At 51.5% G+C, this 19,567-nt stretch overlaps 2 protein-coding genes across 2 annotated transcripts in view; one reads left to right on the top strand and one right to left on the bottom strand.

Annotated features, from left to right (window-relative positions):
* The first annotated feature begins 2,711 nt into the window (after positions 1-2,711).
* On the top strand, positions 2,712-7,896 carry LOC149275591 (platelet-activating factor acetylhydrolase IB subunit alpha1-like). Its single transcript, XM_089504578.1, has 7 exons — positions 2,712-2,792; positions 3,377-3,466; positions 3,693-3,809; positions 3,925-4,047; positions 4,185-4,428; positions 5,360-5,485; positions 7,616-7,896. The coding sequence occupies exons 1-7, from the start codon at positions 2,712-2,714 to the stop codon at positions 7,894-7,896; spliced, it is 1,062 nt and encodes a 353-aa protein (XP_089360704.1).
* A 349-nt stretch (positions 7,897-8,245) lies between these two features.
* The window catches only part of LOC149275590 (protein capicua homolog), a 28,569-nt gene continuing 17,247 nt past the window's right edge, over positions 8,246-19,567 (bottom strand). Inside the window, exons 2-21 of the mRNA XM_089504576.1 lie at positions 16,687-16,836; positions 16,388-16,595; positions 15,884-16,013; positions 15,597-15,779; positions 15,260-15,425; positions 14,926-15,119; positions 14,312-14,540; positions 14,080-14,180; positions 12,787-13,957; positions 12,493-12,701; positions 12,164-12,336; positions 11,776-11,960; positions 11,226-11,525; positions 10,873-11,062; positions 10,376-10,646; positions 9,944-10,188; positions 9,685-9,836; positions 9,429-9,560; positions 9,206-9,337; positions 8,246-8,520 (exon numbers count right to left, since the gene is read on the bottom strand). Of these exons, the coding sequence (XP_089360702.1) occupies positions 8,246-8,520; positions 9,206-9,337; positions 9,429-9,560; positions 9,685-9,836; positions 9,944-10,188; positions 10,376-10,646; positions 10,873-11,062; positions 11,226-11,525; positions 11,776-11,960; positions 12,164-12,336; positions 12,493-12,701; positions 12,787-13,957; positions 14,080-14,180; positions 14,312-14,540; positions 14,926-15,119; positions 15,260-15,425; positions 15,597-15,779; positions 15,884-16,013; positions 16,388-16,595; positions 16,687-16,836 (4,796 nt within the window). The remainder of the gene's footprint in view (positions 8,521-9,205; positions 9,338-9,428; positions 9,561-9,684; positions 9,837-9,943; positions 10,189-10,375; positions 10,647-10,872; positions 11,063-11,225; positions 11,526-11,775; positions 11,961-12,163; positions 12,337-12,492; positions 12,702-12,786; positions 13,958-14,079; positions 14,181-14,311; positions 14,541-14,925; positions 15,120-15,259; positions 15,426-15,596; positions 15,780-15,883; positions 16,014-16,387; positions 16,596-16,686; positions 16,837-19,567) is intronic.

Genomic DNA, 19,567 nt, shown 5'->3' with positions numbered 1-19,567 from the left:
CGGCCCGGGAATAGTACCTGGGGGTTGAGGGTCTTGATGATCATCTCCGCTACCTCCTGGACAGGGATGTCCTGCTTGTCCGCCGTGCGAGTCGTGGCTCCGCTGCTGGCTGGAGTGGTGGGGCAATGGACACTACTGTCCTCTCCGCACAATATACAGTCTTCCTGGTCTTTAGTCTGCGGAAGGTCTGAAGAAGGTTCCATGACCTGGGTCTTTGTTTCCGACCCCATGAGTTTTGGAGACGTATTCCCGAGGTTTTCCTGGGATTCTATTCTTGGTGTGTTGTCGGGGTCCACAGCCATGCTCCTCGGGTCGATGTTCTTCTCCACATCTGCTGTGCTTTCATTAATGTCTCCATCAACCTTATCTTTCTGGTCCTGACTCAACAGTCTCCCAATGTCGACAGACTTGACCTCTCGGTTGAACATGCCCAGGTGCTGGCTGAGCCGGTTCTGGGTTATGATCACAGGGTTGGAGTTGCTGCACGCACCTTTTATGGCGGCCGGCTGGACCGTTCCGAGGCAAAAAGAGTGAAAAGCAGAATTCTGCTTTTGTAGAAAATATCGAGACACCATTTTGGGAAACTTTTCTGCCTCTGATTTATGAAACTTGGCATTATTTCTCTCCCTCTTTGTCTTCCTCCGTTTCACTCTGAGAATTGTGTTGGAGCCGCTCTGATGGACGTTTCTCAGATCTTCCGAGACGGGACAAGTCTTCGTCTCCAATCCGGCGGAGCTGGATGTCGGACCCCGAGGGAAGAAGCCGCTGTCTGTATTCATTGGGAAAGAGATGACCACCGACCATTCCCTGGGTCACCAACGCCGTCCCCCTGTGACGAGGACACCTCATTGTTACTTCAGAGAGCAAAATGTTATCCGAGCTCATAATTCGCATTACGAAGCGGGAAATGGAACCATAATCATCATCCTGTCAAACCTCGGCCATTGTCCCAATTCAATAAGGGGCAAATGGGCAGCTGGCTAGGGCGCGGTAAAGGGGGTTTTGTGCGACTTTACAGTTGGGTGCAAGTGGTTTTGGTGCCTTGTGCCAAGTTCTACAATCTGATCACGTCGGCCTGATTTTGTAGCCGAGTTGCCCACCTTAAGGGGAGCAGGGACCCCTGCAGATCCCACCCCCCCTCTGATGGTGATCGAGGTAGCACATAACCTTGATCTGGTTCAGATCGCACATAAGCTTCTCTCCCTCTTGGGGCAAAATATCTCATGTTACACTCACGTGGGTGACTATAGCAACCGCATCGGCCATGTTTCCAGGACACGTGTAGATTTGGCCGTGCTGCCCCCTGCAGTATGTATAAACTCACAGACAGGAATCAGTTACTGGGTTATACATCACACATACAGCAGGGGGCAGTACTTTACATGTTCCGCATCAGCCACATGTGAAATATATTATTATTATTTATTGTTTTATATAGCGCCATCGAATTCCGGAGCGCTGGTCCTGGGGGGAAAATGGCCCCCATGGTCACTATAGGGAGCTTCCTATTGATCTTTATGGTTCCATCAATCCCTGGCTGATAAACAAGGTGGCTCCTAATTCCCCCCCTAAATTCTCACACTATATAAGGCACATATATTTTATACATTACCTAATAGGACCTGCTTAAAATTAAACGCTGGGGTATTTATACACAAATACACCCTTCTACCGGTTTTCACTGGTGTAATGGATGAGCCTCTAACGGTCTCCTGCCCCACATTGGCGGGAATCACGTGACACTGACACCTGCTCCCCGACAGATTCGGTGTACGTCACGTACATTAGCATCCATTCAGGACCACTACCCCCAGATCACCCCTCTGACTGCACTTGGTATGATCCTCTGCTAAGCTAGGGGCTGGACTAGCTCATTGTGTTTAAACTACAAAGGTGATCTCCCCTGTCGGGCGCGGTTGGTTGAGTCCGCCCCCCGATTCCCAAATCCCGCAGGAGGAGAAAGAGACTATGATTTCCGGGTGTACAGTGACATTTCCCGGACTGCTCCATCACGTGCCTGATGTGAGGGGGGGAGCTCATGACGCTTTGCATGGGAGAGGGAGAACTGACAGCAAGGATTCCCCCACGTGGATGGTTAATGGTGCGCTCAGGGAGGGAGGATTCCAAAGTTGGAGCCAGTGGAGGAGGTGAGTGAGAGGCAGCGTCTGCATGTGATACAATGTATACTATATACCGCTGGGTTCTATAGGGAGCGGGCCAGGAAGAGCTAAATGTGCTGTGTTCTATATAATATATACAATATTATAACATTAGAGTTAGGGGTGTGATATATTTTCTAATAAACACTGGGTGACATTATGTGGGTGTGTTTATAATATAGTCAGACCCATATGAATATATATATATATATATGTGTGTGTATATATGTATGTATGTGTATGTGTATATGTGTGTGTGTGTATGTATGTGTATATATATATATGTGTGTGTATATATATATATATAATGTGTATGTATAATATATATCTAATAAATACATTTAAGAGTCTGGGCTTTATTATTTATTATTATTGATCTATAAAGCGCCATCATGTTCCGTAGTGTGGTGTGTGTGTGTGTGTGTATATATATATATATATATATATATATATATATATATATTGTATGTTAAAAGTACAGTCATATGAATGGCTGCTGTAATATGTCGCCCGGGTCGTTAAAATATGTCCATTTCCTCTGATTAGAAGACGATGAGTGACAGGGAAGCGAACCCGGCTGCCGTCCCCACCCCAATGCCAGACACCCAAGGTGACGGGCGCTGGCTGTCTCTGGTGAGTGCAAATTCTCCTTACAAGCCAATCAACCGTTCAGTTTCTAATTACTGCTAATAAAGTTATTTTATTTATTTTAAAAAAAAAAACATCCCCAGCCTCCTAATCAGCTGCAGAGTGTTTCCATGCTCGACGTTTATTACTCGGCTGCTGGTCGGGGTACAGGGGGGGAGATGGACGGCTACTGAATCCCCCTTTCTTATTACGCATGATCACCCCGTAGTATATATATAATTACATTTTTCACCTCTTTTTTGGGGGGTCCTCTTGTTCCCCACCAGACACCGACAGAACTCGTGAGACTCAACTGCTTCTCCTCCAGTTTCGTGTATTGTTCTTTACTACGCCCAGTGGAATGGTCGAAAAGTGACCTTATCTCCATAGCAACCATTAGATGGTTCCAAGTAAATGGACCAGTCAATTGGTTGCTATGGTGATAACATCTCATTTTAGACATAACCCCCTATTTGTCCGCATTTGCCGCCTTCGCAGGCTTTTGGGTGTCTCCCGGTGTTTATTAAACCGACGCCGCATGTCCATTAACCCTTTGTGGGAAGATAATAGTTGGGTTTCCTGCTTTTCAGCACAACCACTTTATGTCCACCAGCAAGGACAAAGAGCCAGAGGTCGTGTTCATCGGGGATTCCAACGTCCAACTGCTGCACCAGTTCGAGGTAAGCGTCCCGGCTCGCAGGGGCTGAAAGCTTTTGTGTCACATGACATTTTAGCATTCCCTGAAAAATTCTGACCATCGAGGCATCATTTTGTATGATGAAAGAGGTTTTTTTCCCGGTGAAAGGTTTGGCCTATTCAACAGTTCCGGGAACCTAATCGTGCTTTTAGCAGTAAGCACGTCCGTAGAGCCAGCTCCCTTTTAAGCTCTGCGCCTCTTCTCATCAGGTGTGGAGGGAGCTCTTCTCGCCGCTCCACGCGCTGAATTTCGGCGGGGTTGGAGATGGAACTCAACACGTGTTGTGGAGACTGGAGAACGGCGAGCTGAAGCACGTCAAACCTAAGGTGGGTTATCTGATGCCCCAAGCAGGGGTATTCTGGATTAAGGGGGGTCGTGACACAAGTACTTGTGAGATGTGCTGGGTTCCCCGACGCGATTGTCTTGTGTTCCTTTCCTCAGATCATTGTGCTGTGGGTAGGCACGTATAACCAGGGGCACAGCGCTGAGCAGATCGCCGGCGGAATCCAGGCGATCATCCAGTGTATGGAAAAGAGTCAACCTCAAGCCAAAGTCATCGTTCTGGTGAGAAGCCCCCCTTCGTGTGATTGCATAGCCCTTCGCTTACAGCTAGTTTAACAATTACTTAGCAGACATGCCCCTGTTTGCTGAGGTCTCGTGGGGTAAGACCGATGGTTTCAGCGACTTTGTGTCTCCCGTAGGGTTTGCTCCCACGAGGCAAGAATCCAAACCCGTTGCGGGAGAGGAACAAGCGCGTGAACGAGCTGCTGGCCGAGTCGTTGGCTGCGACACCCAACGCGATCCTCCTGGACGCGGATCCGGGCTTCGTGCACTCCGACGGGACCATCAGTCACAACGACATGTACGACTACCTGCACCTGAGCCGGCAGGGGTACACACGCGTGTGCCAGACCCTTCACCGCGCGCTGCTGCAGCTCATGGAGGGCAGAGGCCGAGCCACCCAGCAGTAAGCCGGGAGGACTTCCCGAGAGCAAGAACACCCCCCGCACACACACAAGGGGGACGTCTTCCGGAGCGGGAACCGCCACCCAGCCGAGGCTTTATCAACTTTGGTCCGTGGATCGAGACCATCGTGATTTGGGGCATCCATAGCCCTGTACCCCGTTTTGACCATGCGACCAAACGCTAATCATCTTGTTTTTATGTCCTTTGTACAGCACGTGTTTTTTTTTTTTTCCTTTGATATTTTTGGTTTTGTATAATTCAGTTAAAAAAAAGTGTAGTTTTTCTTGTGCTTCTCCTTCTAGGTCCTCCTCACCTTCGCAGCGGCTTCCCCGTAGAGCCGTGTAAGACCCGTAATACACGTATACCTTTTACCCCGACGGCATTTATATTATTTAAATAAATTAGATGCATTGTATACAGCGACGTTTAATTATTCTACACATCTGGGGAGATCTAAATAATAAAAACGGATGGAATTAAATGATTTCCTGATTACAGGGCGTCAGTAGAAAAATAAACAGCGAAGGCAGTTCTGCGCATGTGCAAAAGTACTATATATTTGCTAATTCTTTTATTACCTTAAGAGCCAGAGTCTAATTATCGGCGTTCTTTCTCTTCTCCGTACGGAAAGCATCAAGGAGCGGGACCCTCAAACAAAATCAAACCGGAGTTTTAGCAAAGGACGGGCGGACTTGTGTCTGATTATTATAGAATATTATATATATATATATTTTGAAAGTATAACACGGACGCTGCTGCCTGCAAAAGCTGGGCCGTGAGACTCTTACAATGCTGCTTCGGGACACGTAGAAGTCAGGTTTATTCACTAATCTGTTTTATTCTGATTCATATCAATTGTAACAAAACTTGCATATTTCAACACTTTGTACAAACGTCCAAAAACAAGGAGGGACCCCAAAGAAACAAAGGAGCACTCTGAACTTTCATTTCCACTCACTGATTCACACTCGTTCCCCCCAGCTCAGTTTCTTCGCTCGTTCCCCTGCCTTCTTTCTTCGTCCCGCTATCTGCACCGGTAAGCAGGCCTCCCGGAGAACTTCTGCACGCTCTGCCGTGAGGAGCAACAAAAAGGCAAGAGAAGAAGCTAAGGTGCAGGAATGAGATGGGGGTTATTTGAGAGAGTGAATGAGAGAGCAAGCACAAGTGAGGGGAGCGAAAATCCAAATTTCGTCTGAACCGAGAGAGCAGGAAACTAAATTTGTTCTCCGAAAAAGAATGGACCAAGAATTAATCTGAATCATTTATTTATTGGGGGGGGGGGGTGTTGTTTTTAGGAACGTGTTCTGCAAATTCTGAGAGCCGTTACACTGTTAGCTTTTTATCTCCGTGGCGCTCAGACACATGAAGGATGTGAACGCTTTCTGGAAGCAGACAGCACGACGCAGAAGAGATTAGTCTTTTTTTCATTTATTTTTTTTATTACAGTAAGAAATATTGCACATGTTCAACATGTCTGTTCATTCTCAGTCTTCTTAACAAAACAAAACATAAGCACAAAATGCAGCCATGTTCTGACCCCATGGAGCAGTGGCAGGGGAGTGGGGCATTAAGGGGGGGGGGGGCGTTCTTCCCTCGCTTGCTCTAGTTCACGTGGGGTTAAAATTCAGGCCTGATTTGTGGCGCTACAATAGTATGAGCATCACTCCGCTTCCTTTTGGACTGGATTCTTCTGGCGTTTAAAGGAAATCACTCCCTCTGCCACCAAATGTTGGCCAGGAACCCGCCGCAACATTATTATCGCAACCCCTATCACACCAATTAGGCAGGCCCTGAAAGGGTATGTAAGCTGCTGCCAATACAAGGAGACATTTAGTAGAGAGAATGTTATGCAGCATCTTGTTCGAGTGGCAGGTGGATCAGCCAATGAAAACACAGTTAGAAATCAAAAAGCAACGTGATCCGCAAATAGTTCCCCTCCCCGGGGCGAAAAGATACCCTGTAACGGGAGGGATGGCCACATGAGCGCAGGCGGTGCGTATGTATATATGGCGATACATATATCTGAACACCAATGGTAACAGCGATAGTTCTGGATACATACAGAACATACCGCATCATCCCGGGAATTTTGCAAAGGAGCTAGCAATCCGCAAACGCCGTCTTGACCGGTTACAAGCACCGGGAGACCTTACAGGTTGGACAGACGGCAAAGCTACGTACTTTCTAAAAAGACCCCCACCTGTGTCTATAGATACCTGCACAGTCTACAGGTAATCAAGACGCTCAACTGGATTGCAATAACTGAATACAGGCTCCATACAGGCCTTTATGTAAAGCTGCCCCCTTGTGTATACTGACGGCACACACTTCCTACCCAGAGGACGGTACAGCCCGGTGCGGCCGACGCTGTCCTCGGTGCATGAATGTATGCGTCTCCATCCCGACTGCGCAGCCCTCCTTCCTTACCATTATATACGCATCGCTGTATACAATTGTATGTAAATGTATATGACTACACGTTCTTTATTAGCGTACAATTGTATATAATCACTAAGACTGTACACAGCCCTAAATCAGTGCTGTCCAACTCGGCCCCCAGTGGGAGGGTGGGTGATAAACGTAAATGACTTATAAAACATAATTCCAATTATACTAAGAGGGCCACAAGTTGGACAACAATAAATTTAGTATACAATAGTATACATTACCATAGCGACTGTACTCGGCCCTCTGAGCTTACATTTCTACTATTTAGACCGTATACAGTCTGCTGGCAAAAAAGATGGAGGGGGGTTGTGGACGAGTATAATGGAGGGGCAGTCTGTGGGCAAATATGTCCGTTACCATTGGGGGATGGAGAGGAATACCTAGGCCACGTGCGCCCCAACCCCTAAGCTCCATTCATACGGATATATCCACATACGTGTATATAACTGGAATACACATAGTGCATACACGAGTACGCTGGCATGATCCGATCAGACTGAACTTAATCACTCGTCTTGCATAAAAATGTCTATATATTTTTTATATATATATTTATATATTTATACAGCTCTTGACAGTGCAGCTGCTGCTTATCCAACTAAAGTGTCTTAAGAAAATAGGATTTCCACAAAAAAGCCCTCCCTATCGCCCAATCGCGGCACTTCTGTCCACGGCGACGGGACACAGACCGGTGCAATCACATGTGCAACGAATATAGTCGTCATCGCACCCGTGCCGTGTCCCGAATTGTCGGCCACCGTGCTCATGGCCCCTTATGCTTTAAGTGCACACTTCCCATACACTCGGTCATCGCTACATTTCAATATCGCTCCGCGGCACGCTCTGCTATTCCAACGCAGCTGCGGGCTTCTAGCGCAGTCCGTGTCCCGAGCCACCGCCGTCTGGTTTGATTGCATCATCAGCCACGTGGGAGATGCCTCCACGGAAGCCCGGGGCGGCCCTGACCTCTTCAAAGTTTTACACAATTGGTTGACGTGACGTGTTCCGCACTCCAAGTGGTGGGAGAGAGACGTGGCAGTGCCAGGTATGACGCGAGTCAATGTGCATATGTCTCTAAGGACATGACGGCACTGCCTTGTGTCTCTCGCCGGTCACACAGGAGCCTCGTTGCAGGTTGGATGCCCTCTAGGTAGCCTTCAAGGGAATACCATTGCCAGCACAGTCTACTCTGGAGCGGGTGGATTGTCTATGCATGAAGAGCAAAGTTTAACGCAGATGGACTAGTAGTTTACCTCATTTCGGACTAGGGTATCCTTCAAAAGGAGGTTGCCCACCAGTCTCGGAGGTCACTTTGGTGGCCTACACATCGCGGGAAATCCTTGGCCACTCATCTGCTGCTTGAAGGTTCAAGAGGTTCCTGGCCGCCTTCCCATGTGGTTTCGGGGGGCTCGCTTGGCCTCTGACCGGAATCCTGAGGGGGCTGCATGTCGGAGGGTCCGGCCTCTGATGTGCTGGGGGAAGGATGCTCGGAGAACGGAGGAGGTTCCGTGGGGGTCGCCGCCTGCATGATCTTCTGACGCACCTCGCGGATCTTTAACTGCAGACACACCTTGGTGGGGAAGATGTCTGAGAAGCGAGACTGGAAGGCAGCCGTGGCCTGAGCTGGAGGAGCAGAGAGCCGAGAGTCAGCTAATAAAACCACAAAGGGCCACAAGAAATATACAAACGGGGACAGAAAACATCACACGCCGTGCGCCTCACTAACAGGAGATGCTCGCACACAATCTGGGTATATGACCATTTTAACCATTAATGGGGGGAAATAGTATAGTATTAAAAATGTACATGCAATGTACAAAGATACGCAGCACAACTCGGCGAGTAGTTTCACCCAATTCCTGTGCGGCTCTGCCAAGCAAAACACTCACTGATGTCACCCGCGCCCCGGGATGGATTTGGCAGGAAAAGCTACTGGAACTTCCCTCCAAATCTCCAACGGTCAACAAGAGGAACACTGCGGGATTCTCTGGGAAGATAGACCCCCTAGTGCGGGACTATACAGACAGAATCTGATGGCTCGGCTGCAGCTCGCTTTTCCTCATTCCCACACTAGCACGGTTCATTCATCATATTTGATAATCCTCTCCTATCACCCAGAACAGAATAGCTCTCCATGGTCCTTTCCGCTCGTCATATGTCATTACACATGCCTCTCAGCATGGCTCCTATTCCCACCTTCCCCTCATCTCCCCCTACACTCGCTATATCACCTGTGGCCCTATCCTCGTGGAGCCCCCAAGGAAAAAAAAATACAAGGGCCAAACACCTCTCGCCTGCGAAAACTTACAAGAAGGAAAGAAGCCATGTTCTTGGAAAAGCTGCATGACCAGGGCTCGTCTTTGATCCAGCGTGCGGCGCAACGAAGAGTAAGGGACCTTTTCATATTCCAGCTCTGCCAGCATGTCCTCGGCCTCACTTCCTACACGAGGGAGAGAGACGGGCGATTTGAACACGCGATAGAGGCACATGGGGCGGAAAAAGAAAAAGGTAAAACGGCCAAAAATCTTTACCTGTTCGTTCAAAAGTGAAGATGTCCCCCTCGCACTTGGCGCTCTTTGGCGTGTTGGGCTCAGAGCTACAGCTCGAGCGCCTGCGCATTTTCCTCTTGGGGGATATGGGGTCTTCCGTGGAGGAGTCCAAGTCTATGAGAAGAGAGCCAGCGTGACACACGACGACGAAGCATGACAATTAACAAAATACACAACACCCCGCGTTAACAGGGAAGGGTTTCAGGCATTAGCCAGGCTCCCCAAGTCTCGCACGCACCTGTAGAGTTCTTGCGCTTCTTGCGGTAGGATCCCAGGATGGCGCGAGGCGAGGTAGCGAGAGACTGCAGCGTAGGGGAGGGCAGCACCTCTTCGGGCTTAAATTCGGGAAGTTCTGCAAATCGCTCCTCAAAATCCACTTCCGACAAGACCCTGCTGGGAGTGAGAGTAAACCGTTTCCATGAACTGCGGCTAGAAGCGCACAGCGGTGGCGCACCTGGACGCTTTAACCCAATGAAACAACTTGTTGCGGGACTCACTTGTCGACGGAGTCGAAGGTCTTCTTCAGGGGCGGCGGACGCACTTTCACTTTCTTGGCAGGGACGTCCTTTCTTTCGGAAGCCTCGGGCAGGGATCCCGAAGCCCGTCCAGCGTCCCCCGACGCACCGCTTACGCTCGGGGCGGCAGGAACGGCTGTAGGAGAGGAGGGCGGTGGAGGGGCAGGCGAGGCACTTGCTGTTTCTGCGCGGCTCTCCGGCGCATTCGCTTTCCAGTCTAATGAAAACTGGTCGGAAAGAGAGAAAATATAAAATTTGGGCGTTTCCCATGTCCCGCTCCAGTGCACGGTAAGGGGGGGGGGTTCAGATTATATACCGAGTCCGTGTAACACGAAAGCTTAGAAGAGACGCCTCGTATGGGACGTTGGACGTTATTGGGGACAGCACTGGAATTTGACGGCATCCAGAACTTACCCCGGCCTCTTTCTTGATGGTGGGCGATTGCGGGGACTCTCGCTTGTCATCTGGAAGCACGGAGGCTCCAGTTTGTTGAGGGGAGGCCGTGGCTCTCTCTTCTCCCGTACTTTTCGCCCACCCATCCCGGGGAGAGCGATCGTCTGACACCCTTTGCTTTGCTTGTGCCGGGTCTTGAGAAGACGCAGGAGGGAAGGAGCTCGCCGAGGCTGCGGGGGGATCTTTTGGGGTTTCTCGAATCATTGACATCCCACGAGGCTCTCCTGGGTACCTAACGTAGAATCAAGGGGTTTTTTTTCGTGTATAAAGCACAGCTCTCAACTCTCATAGATCCCATACCACTGCCACCAAAGAAAAGCTACGTTAATCTGCTTTATTTCATTAAATACACTGTTTTGGGAGTTGCCATAGAAACTGTAGAGGAAATTTGAGGCTGGAACGCCATTACTATTACCTCTCCTGTAGGTTTCTGGGGTGAGGTATCATTACTACGTTACCTAGACTCGACGTTCTCCTCCCGCGGGGGCAAAGGAGAGTGGCGTGGAGCGACACGCACACACGAGGACGATGGCGTGGTCTCGTATGACCCCACTGGAATGTTGGCAATGGCAGCTTTCACTTTCTGAGGCGGCTTTGGGAGGTTCCGCTGAGACTTTGGCGTCACCAGACTGAAGGTAACCGAGGCAGCTGAAAAAAAAATCACAGACCAATAACTATAAGCACGTTACCGTGAGGATATAAGCTCCAATAAGTCTGTATAATAAACAGGTAGTAAAACGATGTATGCGGAATCAAAAAAAAAAAAAAAAAAAAAAAAGAGTCCCACACTAGGAAACCATGCATCACCTACCAGTGACGGTGGTAGCCTGCGTGGCACTTCCTCCAGTACAGGGCACCAGCGGAGCGCCGATTGTCTGGGGGGACGTGATGGCTTTGGGCAGGATGGTGGCCGGCGCGGTGGCCATAGTGCCCGTGCTTGCCACGGTGTACACCAGGCTCTGAGCAGCGGGAGGCGCTGGAACGGTCAGGGTGTTGGAGCCCACAGTGGGGTAGATGGCCGTTAGGACTTGGCTACCGCAGGACGACGACACTGGAGGTGTGGAGGCTGGAGAGACCGCCACGTGCCCCGGGGTAAGAAGCTGACTTTGACCTGGGACAAGCGGAAATACTAATAAGATACCAAAGAAAAATGAAAAACACACGGAGAGCACCGCGGGGACATAAAAAACACCCAGCTGGGCGGTCATTCTGAAACCTGCATTTTTACCCCACTTTCATAAAACTCAGACTCAAGATGCCTTTAATATACCCGACATTGAGATAAACCACCATTTATACACTTCTCAGGCATGCGGGGGCAACTTCAGCGCAGTCATCAGCATCACGGCAATCTATCATACCTGCTAATAACGGCTGGACGATTGCCTGGCCACTCGGTCCTATGGTCGTAAACCCAAGGGCCATGGATCCAGCACCAAGTTGGGCTTGAACGCAAGTTGCAGAACCTGGGGCCGCTGTCTGGCAGTGGGAGCTACTGGTCACCAGAGGGAGCGTGGAAGCCCCCGCGGAGGGCACGTACGTGATCCTGACAGAGAAAGAATCGGGTTAAATCGGCCAACACCTTGAAATCCTACAGGTATGAACAGCATCACACATGGCCCATGGGTCACACATGGACCACCGCTTCTGCCCACACTGACCTCGTGTGACATAAACCTCTAAACTCTCCTGCCCTGACCTCGCGGTCTGGATTCACCTGAATAACTAGCAGGAGGTGCCTCTAGTTACCTGGTAGAGGATGGCAAGATCACTTTCTGCGGCTGGGAGGATGCCGCCATCATGGTGGCGGTGGCCATGGTGACAGGGATAGCACTCTGGAGTGTGGAACTGCCCGGGTTTACTAAGGCACTCTGGGATGGAGCGGGCGACTGCACCACAGGCATCGGAGTGATCTGGATTATCTGTGGCGAGAGCAAAAACGATGAGTGGACAAGCTGGCGATAGACTAAACCAGACACGAAAAAGATGGCTGCCTGAAAACTCAGGGCTAGAGTATAATAAACGAGCGCACTACACGAGGAGAGCGGCATGCCGCAAGCACTCGCCTTACACACTACCTTGTTGGCGGCTTGGCCTCCATTTTGGACTGGGAAAGGTGGGGCGACTAGTGGCAACTGCGTGGCGGGGCCAGTCCGTACGGTGACATGAGGCGCAGTCATCGGCACTAGCATCTTGCCCTGAACCGGAGTGCTGGGAGAAAGGATTCCGGTGCCAGGCAGCAGCTGGGTAGAACTGCCCGGAGAGGGGGCAGGAGACACAGACTGAGCTGCAAGATATAATAAGATAAAGAGGTAAATATACGTGGGGGCGAAAGAAGACAACCAAATATAAATAAATGAAGAAATACCTACCTTTACCAGAAGCGGAAACTATTCCCAACGAAGGGCTGGCGGCTGGACCGGGTTGGACAATCGGAAGGGCCTGAGGGGCCGCGATGACCTTGGCGTTGGCAGGCGGGAGGGTGAAGTGTATGCTTGCCGCTGTGCCCCCCGACAGCTGCTGCGGAATGGTGGGTAGGATGTACTGCACCTGGGTGATGCTGCCCCTTTTGCCCGGGGCGGCGGGGACGAGCTGCTGCGGTTGCAGGATTCCCAGAGGAACGGCTCCGTTGGGACTCCCGGTGGGATTCTGCGTAATGAACTGCAGTGCGGTTACTGGAGCCGGGGCAGCCCCAGTCCCAGAGCTGGGTGCCGGCTGTCCATAACTTGGGGCTCCAACCACCAGGTTGGTGACCAGCCCACCGGTTGGCTTGTTTTGTGAATGGGGAGAAGGAGCTGGGGATGCCAGATGTTGAATTGGCTTCCTTTCATGGGCATACACCACCCCAATGCCCACAGGTGAGCCGGGTAACCTGCCCTCGCACAGATCACTGCTGCTGCCGCTCCGGTGGACCGGCAGGGGCTTGCTTGCAATAGGCACAGGCGTGCTGCTAACCGGTTTCACCACATTGGTGACCGCGGTGGAGGCTGCTTTCAGTCCAGCGGACACAACACCCATTCCTTGGGGGCCTGACACAAGCACGGTGCCAAGGGCGGGTACCTGCGTGCGGCTGTCAGCCGGCCCTCGGGTTCCTTCGTAGAGTCTAGGCGCTGAGGAGTAAGCAATGCTGGAAGGGTGGGTGCTCGGCAAACTGGGCAAAACCAGGGCTTGAGGTGGACCCGAGGAAATGACGGACTGAGTGGTGCAAACTGCGTACTGACCAGGCAAGGCACCTTCCACCGAGACCTTCTGCCCACCGCACTCTACACTCCGCTTTCTCTTGTAGCCAGCACTGGGGTCCACCATGGTGAAGCGCACTTCTGGGGGTCTTTTGGAGGGATGCGGTGCTGGGGACCTTGGAGGGGGCTTTGCAGGTGGCAACGGCGGATATCCACGTGGAAAAGAAGCCTGCGGGTGATCACTCGGTTTGGGAGATTGCGAAATGTTCGGTGCTCTTTCTGATTTCAGGTCCTCTGAGATCGAATAAGCGCCAGACAACGAGGAGGATCGAATAACGGGCGAAAAGACGCCCTGGGGAGGAACCTAAGGATTAGCATAACAATAGTAAATACACATAACCTTGCTTTATGACTTCATTACTTATAGGAATGCACCTTGGTCACAGATTAGTAATTAGATTACCGGACACTCTCCTCCAAACTCACCTTGTCCTCGACCTCGTCCCCAGATACGCCGTCACTGTCGCTGTCTGTTACACGCTCTTTACATTTCAGGTCTATGTCTGTACAGCCAAAGCCATCGTCCGCTGGAGAGAAAGCAGAACGGCGAACAAACATATGACAAGCAGGACAAAAGATATGGATCGAGCGAGCGATCATCAACAGCCAGCGCCATCTCATCATCTAATAAAGGCAACGCTTGCTCGGACACACTCACCGATGACATCATCGTCGCCTTCTTCCTCACATATAACCATACGCTCTTCATCGCTGGTCATGTCCTCGCTGACTGTGCGCTGAGGACGGTATGAGCCAAGCAGGGAAGGGCAAGTTCGGGACGCGGGGCACGTGGAGGCCGAGCTGTGCGGGGGAGCCGGGAATGTGGCGGGTTCTGGGGTCTCAAACGCAGCTTTCTGATTAGGGTATGGAGAGCGGCTGGAGCACATCTACGAAACAGACAGACATCGCTATGAATCTTTGGTGCTATTTGACCAAATCTTTCCTCCGTGGATCTGAAAGGACATGGCTGACCTTTCCAGTAGCTGCGGAAGGACCATAAAAAAGTCCATAGACTGAAGCCGGGTGCAGTAACATAGCTGCCCCCTCATTAAAATACAAAAAAAGGCTAAAAAACTGAATATACTTTGATTGGTCCGAAAACCAGCAAATACGATTGGGTAAAAACATCATAAAGGATCCAGTCCAGGTGCTGGAGCCTTAGCCTAAAAAGCCTATTGTGTGTAAGCCAGAGAGATACAGGTTGGGTGGCACTACTACGGTGCTCGTTTCAGGGGGCTACACGGGGTTTCCATTCTCCTGTGGATTCTTTACCTGTTTTAGCTCTTGCAGAGCCTGGCTATCCTCCCTGTGCTCAATGCTCTGCACCGCACTGTGGGAGAAAGCCCGTGGTCTGGGTAGTTGAGACGTGGAGCTGGACGAGGGAGGGAGGCGGTCCCCTGGGGGCAATCCAGATGAGGGGGCACCCAGCTTTGTTTCAGACCCCAGAAGGTGACCTGAAGGGGGTCCTTCTAAGGAAACTGTAGAAAACAAGATGGGGAGAAGAATAGGAAACAAACATTATGATGGGAGAGAGGAAAGGGGAGCAGAGGGGCACAAGAAGCAGTTTAAGAAATACAGAAGACAGGGCCAGGCTGTGACATCTCACCCCCTGCGGCTGCGGTGGTCCCGGTCTCAGACATGCTTCTCTCTCTCATTTCCTTGTGTATCCCCCAGTGGCCCGGAAGGACTGGCTTCACGTCCGAGCTGGATTTCTTGCGGTCCTTGTTGCACCATTTCCAGTCCGGATGAGCCTTAAAGTGTGCTTCTTTCACCTTGGGCACACAAAGAGGGGTCACTGAGAACCAGCCTTACAATATCAGACCACCCGGGGTCACATAACGCTACCAACCCACCACAGCAGCCGACCAAAGCCCAACTACTTCAACGCACATAAAGAGTCAGCTGAAAAAAAAGCCCTTAATAACCACGTTCTGACTCGGTACCTGAAAAGCCAAGTCGTGATACTTCTGCTTCTCTTTGGGTCCCAGCGCATACCACCACTCCCCGAGGATCTTGCTCACGGTTCGATTATCTTGATTTGGGTGCCGCTGGTGAACCAGAGCTCGGTGGCGCTTACTGAAGATCATGAACGCGTTCATAGGACGGCGAATGTGATCCTTCTCTCTCTGATGGAGCCAGGAAAGAGAGATTTTAAGAAGTTACGAAGCCGAGCGAGGCAAGAAGGTAGAGCAGAGGTAGGACGGTATCACGGCCAAGGCAAGTAGCTTACTTTGTTGGGGCTGCGACCATCTTTCTCCGAAGAAGAGTCTCGATCCTTGGGCAGGGCGCTCAGCGACTGCGTCCTCCGCTTCCCGGCATGCACTGGAAGCTGCAACTCTGCCGGCGCGCCAGAGAAAAATCTGCAGGGGGAAGACCACAAACCGGTAAGATGCCACGATCGCAGGAGGACATATTAGGCAAAGCCTGTGGCACGACTACAACGACCGGTTACACGTGTGTATTATAAAAGCAGATGCCATGTGCTTATACAACTACAAACACACCTACTGCGTATAGCACTGTCAGTGCAACACAGCGTGACACCTCTAAACCTGTACTATATTGTCCTGCGCGGCACTGCGGTTACAGCACGCGTGTCACATGCGACACGGAAGAGGATTTCACCGGTACTGTCTGCGCCATACTCTGTCCAATAGATTTCTATAGGAGGGAGACACGACCGGCACTACTCTGCGGCATTGAGTTCTGCAGCCCGGCAATGAAGCCCACTCACGCGTCATCGTGGTCGCTCTCGGTCTCGCTATCCGCTCTCTGGTCGCCGGCCGCTCCCTGGGATGCGCTTTCTTGGTGCTGCGGCTGTTTTGTGAGCTCCTCGCTGGTTGGCGGAGGCGCAGCATCTGTGTGGGGAGCGCCAGACCTCTCGTCCTCGTTCCCAGGCACGGTCATTGGCTCGTGTGCCACCGACGCAGACTCTGGGGGCTCTGAGGAGAGTAGGAGGGAGGTCATGTGATCACAGAGAATGGTCCGGTAATGGGGGGGTGGGTACGGGTTTGATCGGGAAACACTTCTTACCTTTGCTCTGATTTGATGCCCCAGGGTGACCGACGGGTTGCTGTCCCTCGGAGGGTTGGACGGAAGAGTCAGGTTGGCTGGGAGCTAAAAAAGGTACCAAGGAGTGCCAAGGGAAAACGGCGACAGACCGAGGCTCCACGTTAGTCCAGACTGAGAAGAAAAAGGAGAGAGGACGGGTTATTCACAACAAAACCATTATCCATACATTTCCCCTCTTTCACATCCGACGTGTAATAACAGAACTAAAACCGTTAGACGCTGGTTCCTATTTCAGCCAAGAAACCTACAGAGGAACCAACAGGATCATCGCACCCCGGACACAGGTCCTGGGTATTTAAAAACACATGTTGCAGGCAGCCAATCGAGGAAGAGGCCTGATGCATGTCGCAGGCTTCTTTTGCCCCGTCTGCAGTAGTAACCCCCCCCCGGGCGAGCCACAACAGTGCCGTAAAACCAAGTAAAGGGCAGGGTATGTCTACGAACCGCAGTATAAGGCAGCCCCGGCGCTGAGTGTAACCGGCGTTGGGGCGAAGAGACCGGCACTGTCGCCCCGCTGCCGGCACCACGTCCAGTCTATGTAACTGGAAGCAAAAGTGCTTGGCGGGCACCCAGGCAGCGCGTTTGTATGAAGGCAGAACGCACGGGCCCCGAGCCCATCAGGAAAAGATCCTTTGTTCAAGTTCCTGTTTTCTCAGACTTGCTCTGACCTCGCAAACAGCCCCGGAGACGTACACGGACACAGCCGTGCATGTATATCACACGCGTGTGCGGACTGGGGAAAAGAACAGAGATGTAAGAGTTGCTTATTGATCTTAAAGACACGCGATAACACTAAGGGTGCTGTATGGGTCGCCGCGCGGTTAGCGTGTTCAGGAGACGGTATTACGAGTTCCACGGCTGTTTGTTTTTCCAGATAGCGATCCTGCCGTCCTGGTTATTATTCAATGGAAATTAAATAAATATGATAATATATACGACCTTCAACAAGAGGACACGGTCTAAAACCAGCGGGTCAGAGGCTTGGATATAACAGAAGGACGATTCGCTTCACCAAGATGGTGGTAAATAAGTGGAACAGCGTCCCAGCAGACACGGTAGAGGCTAACATGCATGGGGTAGATCGGAGACACTACATACGGTACAAACACCAAGAATGCCCCTCTAACTGCCTTCAGGGGGCTTAACTGATGCCAGACCACCCAATATACCCAGCACGTGCTTCAATATGGCCCCTGAAAGTCGCCTGAAAGGGTAATAATATATGGCGTGGTAAGCGCACCATACACAGCGAGGACTCCATGCCTCAGAGGGCACGGCACATTCCCCGGGGCAGAAGGCTGTGAGGGTCCCGGCACAGCACGATCTATTTCTCTATCGTATACAGCTCCGTTTAGCTAGGCTATCCTTTTATCACTACAGAGGGGTTAGGGCATTTACCCGAGTTGTATGTACAGAAGTCAGAAAGATATATTCCCAGTAGAGATGCCAGCGGGTGATTGGGGCAGAAGATACGATGGATCACAGCGTTTGACACCGCAGGGACGGTACCTGCGCGCTCGGAGGCTCGCCGGCGCATACAGAGGGGGTACGGCTGCATGGAAGGGAGGGGAGCAGTGTTTGCAGAAATACGTCTATTTACACTGATTTGTGTATGTGTGAGAATGAACCAAGCGTGTTTATTCAGGTGGGCTCTTAGGTGACGACTCTATAAACCCCCCCACCCGAGGTCCAGCCACCGCGCCATCCGCCGGACCAACCTGCCCTCTCCAGGCACCCTCAGTGGTCTGCCTTCCCACTTAATCTACTGTTACCCAATCAGAACCCAGAGAACCCAGTGACCCCCACTCATTCACTAAAAGCCCTTACCAAGCTCTTTAAACACTTTAACCCAGGGTCAATGCCAAATCTAATACCCCTTCACACCAGGGGCATTTATACATCAACCCCAAACCGAACTGAAAACAACTGCCCCGGTGCGGTGTAATACACGCCTGCCAAATTCTCAGCACTAGATTTGCTTCTTTAACCCTTTATGCAGCCTCTTGCCCTTCACTCTGGAATATCCCTGATCAGATTTAGCCAAACCCCAAAAGCTAGGAAGCCCTGGCTCCAAAAATACGTCTCTTGCCATTATATAGCGACGCTCATAGAGACAGCTCTCCCTACAGCCCTTCTGCCCCGCGGTACGCATAGTACCCCTCTCGCTGTACCCCAGACCCCCGTATGACAGACGCAGAGCCCAGCTTTGGCATTTCTATGAAAGCCATCGGCTCTCTTCTTAACGGGCAGGGAGGAGCCGGCGGCACACGGCGGTGCTTCGGCAGAACGGAGCCGGCGCGGCTCCCTGGTGGGCGCACGACTCGCGATTAAATCATTTACAACCAGGGGCAGGACCAGAACGGGGAGCAGAATGTGTCTGGGAGGGGGGTGCGGGGGAGGCGAGCGACTGGTGCAGTCCAAACTCCTCCCACTCACTCCCTCCAGGACTGCTCACACACATCTACGCGCTGCTCCTGCTTACATGACCTCAATCACACAATCTCCCAGACACATGTGCCACCATCGCCCACAGCGTCATATGTGCCACCGGCTGTCACGCACACGCATGAGTAACCGTGTCCCCTGGCATGCCCCCGGCAACCCAATGCAAACCGGCTATACTGGTGCGCGGATCACACAACTCCTACGGGGTTAGATGCAAGGTAAGGGTCTGCGGCTGGCCCGTGGTCTCCGCTGCTGCCCAGTTACTCTAACGGCGGGGCAGAAAAGCTCCGGGGGGGGTAAAGGATCCGCGCGCTGCAGGAGATGCACTGACCGAACATGCTGAGACTGCGGTTGGGAGCTGGCCTCTCCGAGGAAAACATGTTGACGGGCGGGCTGG

Source organism: Sceloporus occidentalis, unplaced genomic scaffold (genome assembly GCF_023333645.1).
Source record: "Sceloporus occidentalis isolate IW3139 unplaced genomic scaffold, rSceOcc1.0.p SCAF_279, whole genome shotgun sequence".
In the NCBI taxonomy this organism is placed as follows: Eukaryota; Metazoa; Chordata; class Lepidosauria; order Squamata; family Phrynosomatidae; genus Sceloporus; species Sceloporus occidentalis.
The sequence above is the reverse complement of the archived record's forward strand: the minus strand, read 5'-3'. Positions and strand labels throughout refer to the sequence as shown.